Here is a 14,271-nt window from a genome sequence, read left to right on the forward strand (position 1 = left end):
TGTGACCATTCTGCGAGGAGGAACATTCTGGCACATTTACTTGACTGTGAATTCACATGACTATATCTTACGGACGTGCCCTCCTCAGCACTACGGTTGGCAGACCCGTCAAGAGGAACCAGGACAGAAGCTTCAAAATGGCAAACAAGGGCATGCTTTCCTATTTTCTCAAAGTGTGAAATATACCGGCTCATACACAGAGAAACAAGAAAGAGAGAGAATCATGGTGTCCACATCTTCAGTGGCAACTGCCTCTGTCCCGCTAGCTTGGCCTCCTCCTAGACTTCATGCCTGAGCTTATCATTCTGAAAATTCCTGTTTAAAGTCTCACTTAAAAATTTTCATTGACATGTGCTTGTTTTTATTTTTTAAGTGGATGCTGAGACATAAGCTGGCTAGCCTGAGAACTAGAGACCTAAGGTTCAGGCCCAACTTCCACAGACTCACCCACAGCCATATTTTTTTGCCCACCTGAGCCCCAAATTACTCATTCATAAGACAGGACTAATATTTACCATTTCCTATTTTCTTTGCCATAACACTGCTGGAATAATTGAAACAGCAAGTAGAAAACATTTTAAATACCCTCAAGAGAAGGATGACTAAGGAATTACAAATCCATGAAAAAAAAGAAAAGAAAAACAGTTGGGGCATCTGGGTGACTCAGTCAGGTGAGCATCTGACTCCTGATTTCCGCTCAGGTCATGATCTCTGGGTTGTGGGATCGAGCCCCGTGTCAGGACCTTCACTCAGCACAGAGTCTTCTTGTCCCTCTCCCTCTGCTCTTCACCAGCCCCCTCTCCCCACCGCTGCTCATGCTTTCTCTCTCCCTCTCTTTCAAATAAATAAATATATGAAATCTTTAAAAAAGAGAGAGAGAGAGAAAAGAAATACTGAGTGCCTACTCTTCTATCCAAAGGATGACTTAGCTACTTTTTGAAATTCCTGGAGCACCTGAAAGAGAGATTCTACACATCCCCAGAGGCCACAAGCTTCTATGGAGACCCAGTCTCCCTTCCTTCATGACCGTGTATTTTCGGCACCTCATTGACTAGAGCACAGGGGAATGTGAGGGGTACGACGTAAGGACAAGAAAAGGTGTCTGCTGTTCAATAAGGAGGGAACAAAGTCCTACTATGGATCTGATTTAAGAAATTATCTTAAAAAAAAAAAAAAGGAAATCTGTGTCTTTGGGTAAAGGAAGGGGACAATGGGGACTTGTCAGTGTTTTATCTGTGAGCATTTTTCTGAAACAGTCAGCTGCTCCACCAACTGAGCCACCCAGGCGCCCGTCTAAAAAGCTTTTATAAGACAGGAGGAGAAGGCAGATAGAACACCATCTCTCATTATTTCACTTACTTGTTGTCAGTGAAAATGACCTCACACCACAATTCCCTGACCTAAAAGGAACAGCTGCCATGGGGCTTTGTGAATGTCCAGAGTACATCGCTCTGACATCTCTCCAAAGGAACCAAGACACTGAAGTCCTCCCAGAGCTTCTCCACCGAAAACACTGATCTGCATTTCGAACCCAGACCCAACTCTTCTGTTCTGTGGAAGGATGTTTCTTTTTAATCAGACTTTTGTGCTAACTTCCTGCTCTTGGAGTGATCTCAATTGGGGACACGCTGCCTCAGACCTTGCCCAAGACAGAGCTGAGGCACAGAGCGTTGTGGGATCTGAAAGGCAATCCGAAGGGGAAGGGAGAGGAAGGAGAGTCGGATGGAAGGAAGGAGGAGAGGGAGACAGGGAGGAGAGGTAGCCAAACTCGTGCAGGACGGCATCACGTGGCTACACCATTTTTCAGATTCTGGAGGGGCTTTAACCTTTCTGCTCCCTGGCTGCCTACCCTCAGTGCCTCTTCCTTTCCGTGTGGCCTCTCCCTTCTCTTAAGCAAACAAGGCAGATGACTGAGCACGCTCAGCACGTTACATGCCTTCCCTCCCATTAACCTTAAAATTGGGTAAAAGCGTGCAATTAGCATGAGATATGACAGGAATTCCTAAACACAGTGCAAATTTAAGTGCAGGAAACAAAAACCACTAGTTCTATAAGAGAAGTGCCCTTGAATGTGCAATTTTAATTACATCATTATAGTGGACCCCCTGGACCCACGTGGCCAGGTAAGGATGGCACTTGCAACGTGGGGAGCACATCGTGCTCCCTTGGGTGCACTTTCCAAATGCGGAGGGGTCACGCACATCTACGATGTACACCACACAGAAGCATCACCCACGGGCAGGTTCTGAGGAGCATATGGATCACCTCACATTAGAAAACAGGGTATCACTTACGCGAACAAACACACTCGGACATCAGCCTCCTTCACTGGCTATCAGAGGGTAACGGGTGTGTGTGGTCATTCCTGATCCAAAAATGTTTAAACCTCCTGTAACATCCCATTTAACAGTGAACTTATGATTTTAGCACTCTGTGCCATGACAAAGTAGTTTCGATGTAATAAAGGACATTTCTGTGCGCCAAGCTGTAAAAGAAATGATCGCTTTGAAGTTGGAAACAGAGGTGATGTTTTTCTTCCACCGACAAAGCACACAGAAAATGACCTGCACTATTTACCAGGAATAGGATGTCCTAGTTGTCCCTTACTTCTTAATTCCAGAGCAAGTAAACCCATAATCCCATCTTCACAGGCGGTCAGGGCCTCCATGCAGCACCACCTTCCAGCCTCTGTGGACTCTGGCCTTCATGGATATTTCTAAGCAAGATGCACTAACAGCCCCAACCCCTTCCAGCACTTTCACTATCCTCCCCACCCCCAGCTCTGGATCTTCCCATCACAGGTCCTGCCCCCGAACACCAGGCCAGCTGACAGACATATGGAGACAACTGTATGGGTGTTCCAGAACTCCTCCTTAGGCATGTGGTCAAAATAGATTCAAGGTTCTTCCACAAACTGCCATTAGCATATGGCTGGAGCACCAGACACGGAGTCCCACCCCCATCCTTCTGTAGAGACCTTGTAACTCGCTGATCACACGCTTTCAATGACACTGGTCAAAGCAGAGTGAGGAAACTGGAAGTCAGACAGATGATATGAATAGCAACCAGGAAGATACAGAACATTTCATTACTGGGTCAAAGTGGATTAATATGTTGCTTTATTTAGGTTCTCGGTGAAACAAAAAACCACACAACCTTTAACTCCTGGCTTGCATTATAATGGGTCCCACTCTCCTCACGGAGAAGCACCTGACCTCTCTTACCACAAATCTAATCTGCTTCTGATACAAAAGCAGGGACACGAGGTGAAAAACAAAAAGTCCTTAATCAAAGCAACACCTAAATCAGGCCGCACAGAAAACCTCAAGAACCAGACCTGGGCTGACCACACCAAAACTTAACATGTCGCAGGCCCTCCTCGCATAGAACCGAGCACCTTTCGAGCTGTAAATAAATACCTGTCCAAATGAAAACTTATAAAGGCTTTCCATTACTAAAGTATTTCTCATCAACCCTATACGGGGTGTAGCCATCATAAAATAGGCTTGTTTTTGGAAGCTCTGTTACAAAAACATCCGCACGCCACGAGGAACCTCCTTCAAAGTGACCCTCGGAAGGCTAGAATCCGATCCAACCACCACCCTTGTTGAGAAGGTCCTCCTGAATTTGTTAGTAAATGACCGGCTAACTGTAGCCATAAAAAAAAATACTTCTTGCTTTATACATTTCTTGCTTTATAACCACGCCTCTTTATTTGAAAGGTTAAGTTAGAATGACATGATGACATGCCTTATTCATTGGATTTTGCTTTGAATGACTTAATGCTTATTGACTTATTTCAAATCAAATCTAGCATACCGAGTGAAGGTTCCCTACCACTAAGGTCATTCTAATGAATATCCTAAGCAAGTCGAGAATCCCAGATGCAGTTTAGGTGAGAGGACCTTGCTGGAGTAAGTGTAAGTCTGCCTACAGGGACTACCCTGAGTGGGCATCAAACCCAGAAGGTTCTTGGGGCCTGACAATCAACCCCAACTGTCTATGGTCATATTTCCCACAAGACCCTAGAGGTTAATTCTTAAGTAGTTTTCCATTCTAGCACCAGATCACTTTCGTATAAATTTGGCTGGGTGTCTCCATTTCCTTGAAACAAAGAGTAGGAAAATCCATTTTTAATTTTTCTGAAGAGGATTTAAGGAAACCTCTTCCATGAAACTTACGCGACCTCAGCATCCTAGCTTAGCATATGTAAATTAAATGAAATGTCATGACATTAAGTGCTTTTAATGAAGAGGGGAATACTTACGCCATGATACCTGAGAGGTGAAACATTTCAGCCGTTATATAGGACAAATAACTGTACAGAAAGACAAAGAGTGGCTCAATCACTCGGATGTTATGCGTGAACCGAGTAGTAAACGCCGCTATAAATCCCAGGAAGATGCCAATTAACACCCCACCAATTCCCACAACGAAGAAGTTTGCAATTCCAGCAAACACGTCAATGGTCTCAATGGTTTTCATCTGGCAGAAGGACTTGAACAAGTTGTACAAGACCTGTGGGAGAAAGAGAGCGCATGGTCAAGACTCCATCCGACGTCCCCATTTTCACTGTGGCCACAGAAAAATCCACCCATCCTCCTAACAGGGACATTTCTTCTGTGCCCCCCAAGTGGATGGCCAGTGGCAAAACTGTATTGCCCCATCTCATGTTTTAATAGGATATTGAATAACTTTGAACAGAAAGCTAGATAAATGTGTGTTGTCTGGAAAGGTAGTTCTGAAAGTGAGGGAGAGGAGACGTCACAATTACGACGCCACTCACTCCTAAAATATCATTTTTAATATACCATCTAAAAGACAATCTTGAAAGACTCAGTTGTCATCCGACAGGCCCTGCTTGTGTTAGCGATGCCGGGGAAGGAACAGGTCACAGAGAAAGACGGGGAAGGAACAGGTCACAGAGAAAGACGGTCAGTGCTGCTGTGAAGTCAGTTACTTTGTGGGGCTTTCTGGTGGGGTCGTGCCACAGAAGGGGCCCCAGCCATCAGTGCAGCTACCCACCTGAAGCTATCTTTCTCCCAGGGCGCTGAAGTCCTCTCTCCTCACCCCACCCACATACAGCCGCTATAACATGAGACCCGAAGGAACTTTCTTAAACAAAGATGCAGCCACCTGTGTTGTGTATGTGTGCTTGTGTGTATAGGTACTGTAATTTCATACATTTTGTGTCCCTCTTCTAAAGGGATGACCCCACACAGCTGCTTGGCTTCTGAAACAGCCACAAAGTCATTACATAGTCTTAGTTTGTAAGCTTCAAAAATGCTTGGCCCTTCATGTCTGCTGGGAATTTGCTCGCAAACGTGTTTCCAAGGACCCAAATGAGACAGGAAGTGATGGTTGGGGCCCTACCACATTTTTCGCAAAGCCAACAAGGAAAATAGGACTCCAACGGGCGCCCTGTTTCTTCTCACTGGGTTACTGACAGCCAGACTATCCAGGAAAGCTGGCTGTCAGGACACTGGGGTGAAGGCCTCTGATGGTACAGGCCATGCTAAGCCCTTATTTGATTTCTGAGAAACTAAAATTGAACCCCTTTGTCCAGGTTCACACAAAATATCAGATGTGATAGAAGAATCCTGGTCTCCTGACATTCCAGGTACATTTTTCAAAGTTTACGTATGGGAGAACAAGTCAGGTTCCGAGCCTGCTAGCCAGAGTGGGATTTAGCAAAGTCAGTTCTGCTCTTTGCCTTCCTGAAGGTCCATCAGAGCCCACCACATTGGCAGGTTTTATGTCATTTTCCCCCTCTTTTCCGCTGGATTATAAACTCCTTGTGGTCAAGGGTCATTCCTTATTATAACTGGCTTTTTCCATGCTGCCTTGAAGAGGACAGCGCAGATCTGCTGCTGTTGAAGAAAGCGGTGGTTTGGGATTTAGAAATGAATGAGCTTTTCTCTCATCATCATCAATATGACATTCAAAAGCAGTTAGTACTGTAGCCCCAGGAAATGACTTGACTAAGAAGGAACAAAAAGAGCAACTTCTTCCCCTGAGGATTTACAAATGTTGAGAGGATCATCATTCGTCAGAAAAGAAAGGTATTTAAAACAGCAGCGTCTTCCCACTTCCAACCAGAGGCATGCTGCCGGCGGGATTCCGCCCACATCAACATACTGTGGTCATTTCCGGAGATGGGATCAGAGATGGGCTATATATACACCCCTTGTCTCCAAACAGCCAAGGACGAAGAGGGACGGCCACCTGCTGCCAGAAGAGAGAGGCAGGCTTCTCCACCAGCCGTCTCTGCAAAGTCAGCCTCCCTCTGCCCAGGCCACTTGGTCACCCAGGCTTCTGCCCTCTCTGACTCCCGCCCACACCAGCAAATCTCAGCTCACCATTGCTCGAATGCCTCCTCCAGCCAACACAAGACTCACTTCCTTTAAATACTGCCATTCCATTTGTCACTCTCAAGTTTAAAATCCTTGACTCTGGGAAGGCTCAATATACCTGGTATTGTTGTTGTTGTTGTTGTTTGGGGTTTTTGTTTTGCTTTGTTTGTTTTATTTTTACTGCTTTCCAATACCCTTCAGTATGGGAGAGGGTCTTATCTCGGCTCCACAAAACCTAATACCATCAATCACCACTTCCCCTGCTTTCCCTCTCACGGTTTCTCTTGGCAGGAACACAGCCCCTATGCCCTGGGAAACTCTGTTCATCTTCCAGGGCCCAGCTGAAGCCACTGTTCCTCTCAAGAGCCTTCCTGAACGCCTACAGCCCCCACAGATCACCTTCACCTCTGCCCTCCTGCAACAAAGATGATCTCCTAATCCAGTGAGGCTTCGGGGACAGGCCATCTTCCACAGTGGGCACTGCCTCTTGGGGATCTACCCCAGCAAAATTAGAGAGTCCTCGTCCACAGGACCCAGATCACCTCCTCCTCCTCCCTCCCCACCCCACCAAGACCATTTATGAGGACTCCAAAGGTGGCTCAGGCCTGTGTCCCTATGTTCCCCTGACATGCAGTCATAGTTTTTCCAGAGGCATCTTCTGGCAACTCAGTCCATCAAATTGATCAAAGGGACATGCCAGTTTCAACAGCTCTTCAGGTTTTGCACAGAACTGAGCTGAGTCACAGGCGCTGTACCTTCAGCACACAGGGCAGGAGCTCTAGTTCAATCATTCTACTGCCTCGGAAGCCAGGGCAATGTCTTAGGTAGAGATGTTGCCTTGACAACCAGAAGGCTTTCCATACCCTCCCACCTGCTTTACAGTGAACCTGATACCCAGTGATCAGCACAAGATAAAATTCTTTCAGTTACCACTGGCTATAACCCCCAGTTAGCTCATTCCTCTTAAATACTTGAACTGTAATGCAAGGGAATCTATGTAGGAAAGTGCTTCTGGAGTTAGAATTTATATATGTATATGCATATGCACGTGTACTAGGCATGTTGGCTACAATTATGTCTCTAGTTGGTCTGTGCAAAGTTTTCCTCTACTTGACAACCGCATTTTTTGAAGACTGAAATACCAGTGCTGCTTGTGTTTTGTGGTGGGCTAATGTGACAGTTGAGGGAAGGGGAAAGGGAAAGCACTCTCAGGATATTTTACTCATTATTGTGATTTTTAAAATACTTATATTAACCACTCAGCTAGCTCAAGTGGTAGAGTATGAGATCCTAAAATGCTAGAGTATTATAAGAATTAGAAATTCTCTATTTGGACCTTTGATTAAAAGGTGCAAGAACTCAGTGAATTTGTGTAACACAATGATGCAAAGAATACCGGTTCTTTGTCAGAAAAGCTCTGTTCCAGAAAAAAATAGTTTTCAGGTCACCCTTTCTTTAAAATATGAAATACAAGAAAAATTTTTGCCTAAGGAATTTAAAATATATTCTGCAATTTGCAAGAGCAAAAATGAGTACCAAGTGGTTACTGTTTACCTTCCAGCTTCCTGAAGTTAAATTCCAGTGCATAGCACATAATGCCTGGGCCATAAACCCCACCCCTAGTCTGGTTCCAAAGAACCAGCTCTGCGTAACCAAACCTACTGAAGAAATTCTTTAAGTGTTCTTGAAAAGTGCATTTGATCATTCAATGTTTGCATTATTAACATGTTCTAGAAATGATGTCGGAAATTACCATATGAACAAAAGTCATTTGATTCTGGACTACTGCAGAGGGGCAGTACTGATCTTAGAAGTGAGAACCTGAGCGATCTTTGCCTAATATTTAAGCTAAGGGAAAGCACAAAAATCCCATTTAAAAATCTGACCTTTGTTCCTTCAGCTGTCATTTCTCCAATCGATTCCAATCTACTGTAACCTTGGATAATGGCACTGTTGGACCACCATTTATATAATGTCAATTTATCTTTGCACGGAGACATTTTCATGGTAGGTTTTCTCCCCTTAACTCTGCTAGCTGCATATTGAATCTACCATGATTTGGGGACAGGATTTATTGCACAGACCTATAATTTTACTCTAGACTAGACTACGTTTTTTAACACGAATCTTTTCCCTTCTAATCTTTCCCTTCTTAATCTTCACCCTTCTAGTTGTGACTCCTAGTAACTCGTCATTTTCACTGTGAGCAGCAGGGTCCATACTTTTCATGATGAGTTCCTTAATCCGTGGGTTCCTTAAATCTCTCCTACAGATAAGACTAGACATCAAAGAATCATCCATAAAGCATCTCCACCTCTGTACTCTGAGGGTACCTGACAAGGGAGGCAAAATGATCACTTTTTAAAATGTCATTGTAATTATTCCTAACACCTGATCCGTTCAGCCCACTATTCAGCCAATTCAAGGAATATCATACCTGGAGGTCTTTTCTTCAGTGTTAGGAAGGCAAAATCCCTGGGCTTGCCTTGCTATCTTATGGGTGTGGCTTTAAGGGTCCACAGGCTCTGAGCCCAGGGTATCTAACTCGAGGAAGGCTCATTCACGGGAAACCCTTAGTCATTGACTTATAGGCTTTGGCCTTGTAACAAGGGATTCCACATCTAAAGAGCAGCCATGCCCTTTCTCTGTCCTTGTCTTCCTTCCTGCATTGGAATGGCGCCCTCAATCTGGCCCACTGCCTTCTCTGGGTCAGGCCTCCCTCTCTGTCCATAAAATCACACTCGACAGCTTGGGTCCTCTTGACAGGAAGCACCGGATGTGACCCTGGAAAGCCTGGGGCCTTCACGCAGTTTGAACAGGGATCTAGCCAGACTGTTGGCTCAGATCTGAGTCTTGACGAACTCAAAGAATGGACACTGAGGTGTCTGAATGAGAAATTCTTTAAGAGAAGAGAAAGCAGTGTAAAGGCAGGGCGTGTCACTCTAAAACTGAGCTGACGTGGCTGGACTGCCCTAGAAGAAGTGCGCCAGGGTGTTATTATTTCTTTATAAAGTTTCCTGAACATGAAGGAAATCCAAGAAAACCTCATGAAAATGTCCTCGATCTACCTCAACGAGGGTAACATGTATATAGCAAACATAAGTCACAATAAAATGTTGAAGCCTCTGGAAATTAGGATAAATTATAAAATGTCTTCATTGCTGTGGTACTTTCCCAGTTAAAATTTAATATTGGTAAGTTAATGACTAATCACTGTTAGTGAATAATGGAATAAATGAAGTGTATTTTGTTACTTGAGTGAGAGACCTTAGCTGCCTCAAAACAGCTATCTTAGCAGCTATTCTAAAAAATGGGATTTCCTTATCAATAAATTACTTTCTACATAATAATGTCCACATGGAGCTAAGGGACAACATTCAAAATGATATTTTATTTTGTTTATAAGCTAACAGGGAGTGATGTTGGTTTCTACGCTGATGTTTAAATGAGTCAGGAATCATATTTTAATGGGAGGAACAAACGAAGTAATATAAATTAGTTAAGTTACTTAATTTTTCTCTGCCTCAACTTTCTTACCTACCAAATGGGAAAAATAATGACCACATAGACCCAAGCACACAGGAGGCCCTCACAAGAGGTTAATGGCAGCTAACACAATAAAACAGCATCACTGGGGCCCCCTCATGGGTTTAGCTATATGGGGTCACCGGAGTGTCTTTCACTGGGAGAGGACCATTTTGTAGGCTTGTGTGGGGGTGGGAGGCTTCCTCACCACTTCCCTACGCTTTGCCTGAGCTCAGAAAGTGGGCTGGAGGTAAATTCTGCTCACATGAAGATCACAACAGCCTCTGACTCTAATTATGTGTTAATTAGTGAGAATTAAAAATAAATTAGCATTTTCTGAATAAATATCCACTCACGGGAAAGTGGTGGGGATCAGAAATAAGCTGGCTGAGCAGAGACAGAAAGTGAGAGTGTAATGAAAAACTGGCCTGAAATCATAAAGGAATTAATAAACCATCCCCGGACCCAGAATAGCACGTGGCGGGCATCGTCATTTCGCTTCCGTTTTGCATGTTCACTCACAACAGCATCACATCTCACCAAGAACTCTGAATGACCCGAAGTCCTTGAATTCTGATCAAAGACTGTCATTTTCAAAATGCCAACTGAGAAATCCTCAGATAGGAAAGGTCACCCTCACTTTCATGGTCCTCTGACACCAGCAGGACCTTGCAAGCAGGGACCAGCTACACAGTCTGTGCAACCCCGTGCAACACGAAAGTGAGGGGCCCATTGTATAATAATCAATCAAAAATAATCAATAAAAAACATTTTACAAAGCACTTCAAGACAGCAGTGACAGAGCCTTAAACCAAGTGAGGGGCCCATCTAAGTGCAGGACTGCGTGACTGTGCAAGTGTGGTTGGTGCTTGTGGTTCTCCACTCTGCTGTCACCTTCAGAAAGCTGATGCAGACCTGGGGAGACTGGTGGTGTTGGGGAGACACAGCATGAACCTGTTACTCACCACTGTCACTGCATCATTCAGCAGGGACTCTCCAAAGACCAGGATGTAGAGCTGCTCATTGACGTGAATGTTCTCGAAGACGGCGAGCACAGCCACTGGGTCCACGGCTGAGATCAAGCTGCCAAAAAGTAGATTCTGGAGCAGAGTGATGTCACTCAGGCCAAAGGCTTCAATTTGGCAGATACCATACAAAGACACCCCGATGCCAATGGAATTCCAGAGGGTCCCTACCACAGCATACCAGAAAATAGTGCCAATGTTCTCAAAGAAGGGGCGAGTGGGCATGAAATAGCCCGCGTCGAGCACGATGGGGGGGAGCAGATACAAGAAAAACACATCAGTCTTCATTGCAGGGGGAGACTTTTCATCAACTCCAAAAATAATCCCTCCTAGCAGCAGGCCAACCATTATAAGGAGGCAGCTCTCAGGCACTATCGTGGGCAACTTGTGATACAGATGGAAACCTGTGAAGGAAAAAATAAAGATAAAGCATTGGAGGTATGCAAGAATTAGGGCAAAGGTAAACTGGTTCTCTGCCAGAACCAATAGATTCTATTCCAAAACCTCCCAGGTCAGCATAACTGGCTATATAGAGTATGGCGTAAAAATCAGATGATCTTAAAACTATTCAGGAAGCACGGTCAGGCACGAATGCAACTTTACATCAGGAGCTCAATGATACGGGTACACCATACTTACACAGCATAGCTGTTGTCTACCTCCAATGAAGTTTTTTTAAATGAGACTACACGATTTTATATTTGAGGCAGTTTTGTGATCTCCAACACATTTTCAAGTGTGTTGAAAATGTGTTGGAGATCACAATTTCATCCTCATAAAAACTTTAAGGAAGGCAGGAAAGTTGTTTTCATCTTTTTAAATTTATTGATCTCAGTGGAAACTGAGGCTCAAGGAGATACAGGGTCTTGCCAAGGCCGGGGATCACACCCCAGCTTTCGGGTTACCACTGTCCCCTCTGGGATTGAGCAGAGTTTGCAACTTATTTAATATCTTTATTTTCAGGGGCGGCCTGGGTGGCTTGGTGGGTTAAGCTTCGAACTCTTGATCTCAGCTCAGGTCATGATCTCAGGATGATAAGATTGAGCCCCACGTCAGGCTCAGCACTCAGCAGGGGATCTGCTTGAGATTCTCTCTCTCCTCTTTTTTGCTCCACCCCTCCACCCAATGCATGTGCCTGTTCTCCTTCTCTCAAATAAATAAGTCTTTTTATCAATTTCAGGCTAGTGCACTTGGAATGCTAAGTATGTTTCATTTTTCAGAGGTCCACTCCTTCAGAAATAACCAACTCAATCTTTCAAAAGCACTTCTGGTAATTACTACTTAAGAGATGTAAACCACCATGATCTTCAGTCTCAGAGTTTCTAATCAAGGTGAAGGAACTGATGTTTATGACCTACTCTAATATAAGACACTGTGTGATGAGGTCCCTGACAAGCTCTAAGGGTTAGAGAAGGAGGAAATCAGCAAGGACATCATGGAGGAAGCAGCATCTGGCACGGATTCCAGAAGGACAGACATTAAATACACAGAGAAAGGGATGCCTAGGTGGCTCAGTTGGTTAAGCCACTGCCTTCAGCTCAGGTCATGATCCCAGGGTCCTGGGATCGAGTCCTGAATCGGGCTCCTTGCTCAGCAGGGAGCCTGCTTCTCTCTCTGCCTCTGCCTGCTTGTGCAGTCTCTCTCTCTCTCTCTCTCTGACAAATAAATAAATAAATAAATAAATAAAATCTTTTATAAATAAATATTTAAATAAATGCATAGAGAAGGCATGAAGAGCCTCCAAGGAAGTAAAGAAATGGAGGAAAATACCCATCTCCTAATTCACGGTGGAGCTCAGTGTGGCTTTAATACAATGACCATGTTTGGGGGCGTGGGGCTGGAAGCAGAGGGAGAGGAGCAGAATATGGGTTGTACCAGCACATGTGGTAACCTGAGGAGCAACTTCACACAGGAAGGTCACCTGATAGGGCTTACATGAGGACAGCCCTTATTTATAAGACAACAGCCAGCCATCCTGAAGGCACCTCACACAGTTCAGAATTAAAGCAGCAAACGGAAGTTATCTGAACTATAGGAACAACATACTACAATGACAGAATGAGTCTTAGAAGCTTAGTATCACAGCAAGTTTAATAAACCAACCCTTAAAACTCTACACACTGTACTAAAGACACGGCATGGCACAGCTTGTGAAAAACAACAAAAAAGGGATCATGCTAATTTGAAGAGATTTAGAGAATTTCTAATTAATAATGTGAACACCTTTACATGGGGATTCAAATCATCCCACCCACTCTGATCAAGTTTTTATTCATATTCTCGGAGGCTCCAATCACTGTTGGGGAAAAATGTATTCAGCCGGTTCAGCCACCCTTCACCCATGACCTCTGCCCTGCTGACCTCTGTGCTGAACAGAGAAGTTGAAGAACATCCCCTGAGAACCTCATCTTTGTAACTTCTCTTCACACTGAGTCCTGCTTCTCGGGGCAACACATTCCCTGAGTAATAAGGATGGGCCTGCCCCTAATAGCCCCCTTGAGTCTAAGTGAAATCAGCTCCTTTCAGGAGCATAGGGCAATAAGACCCAGCCTGAAGGCGCTGTGTGTGCCGTGGGCCTTGATGGATGCTATATGATGACTGTCCCCGGCCTCAGACCCAATGTTCCTGATGCTGCTCGTGACCATGGGGAGGTTACAACCAGGCCTGGGCCCTGTTTGCTCACTTGCAAAATGGGGACACACTGACGTATGTCAAAGACTGTAACCATGATAAGGCACCACTGTACCTGGGATGTCACGAATGCCCCCCATTCCGGCCCCCCTCCACATGAGAACACAATAGAAAAGAGTTCTTTTTTAAGATTTTATTTACCCTTTTGACAGAAAAGGACAAAGAGAACAAATAGGGGGACCAGAAGGAGAGGGAAGCAGGCTCCCCACTGAGCAGGGAGCCCTGATGTGGGGCTCGATCCCAGGACCCAGGATCATGACCCAAGTCAAAGGCAGACACTCAATCAACTGAACCACCCAGCTGCCCCAAGGAAACAGTTCTAAAGAAATGCACAGAAGCAAGGAACAGGTTCCTCTGCAGACAGACTAGAGAGTGAGCAAGGCTCACTGGTGTCACTCAGGCCACGATGGTGGCTTCCATTTCTCCCTGGTGGCTCCCACTTTTCCGCATGGCCTCTCGCTTTCCTTTACTTGCCACACAGACCCAGGTACCCAGGGCTCTCACGTGGGATATGGTCTCCTGTCACTGGGCTTCAAGGAGGTTCTTATCCTAAGGACGGAGGGTTGGAAATACGGTCAATGGGAGAAAAGCAGAAACAGACATGCAGGATGGCCCGAGACAAAAGGGCCACTGGGACAGGTGCTGGGGGACAAGGAGGGGGACCTCTGGCTCCTGAA

The 14,271-nt window shown here is 45.0% G+C and overlaps 1 protein-coding gene across 2 annotated transcripts in view; it reads right to left on the reverse strand.

Annotated features, from left to right (window-relative positions):
* SLC9A2 (solute carrier family 9 member A2) overlaps positions 1–14,271 on the reverse strand; it is a 101,401-nt gene that overhangs the window by 54,746 nt on the left and 32,384 nt on the right. For both annotated transcript variants that reach the window (XM_059134393.1, XM_059134392.1), the window contains exons 2-3: positions 10,844–11,307; positions 4,268–4,518 (exon numbers count right to left, since the gene is read on the reverse strand). In XM_059134393.1, the coding sequence (XP_058990376.1) occupies positions 4,268–4,518; positions 10,844–11,307 (715 nt within the window). The remainder of the gene's footprint in view (positions 1–4,267; positions 4,519–10,843; positions 11,308–14,271) is intronic.

The sequence above is a fragment of the Mustela lutreola genome, chromosome 9 (assembly GCF_030435805.1).
Source record: "Mustela lutreola isolate mMusLut2 chromosome 9, mMusLut2.pri, whole genome shotgun sequence".
Classification (NCBI taxonomy): Eukaryota; Metazoa; Chordata; class Mammalia; order Carnivora; family Mustelidae; genus Mustela; species Mustela lutreola.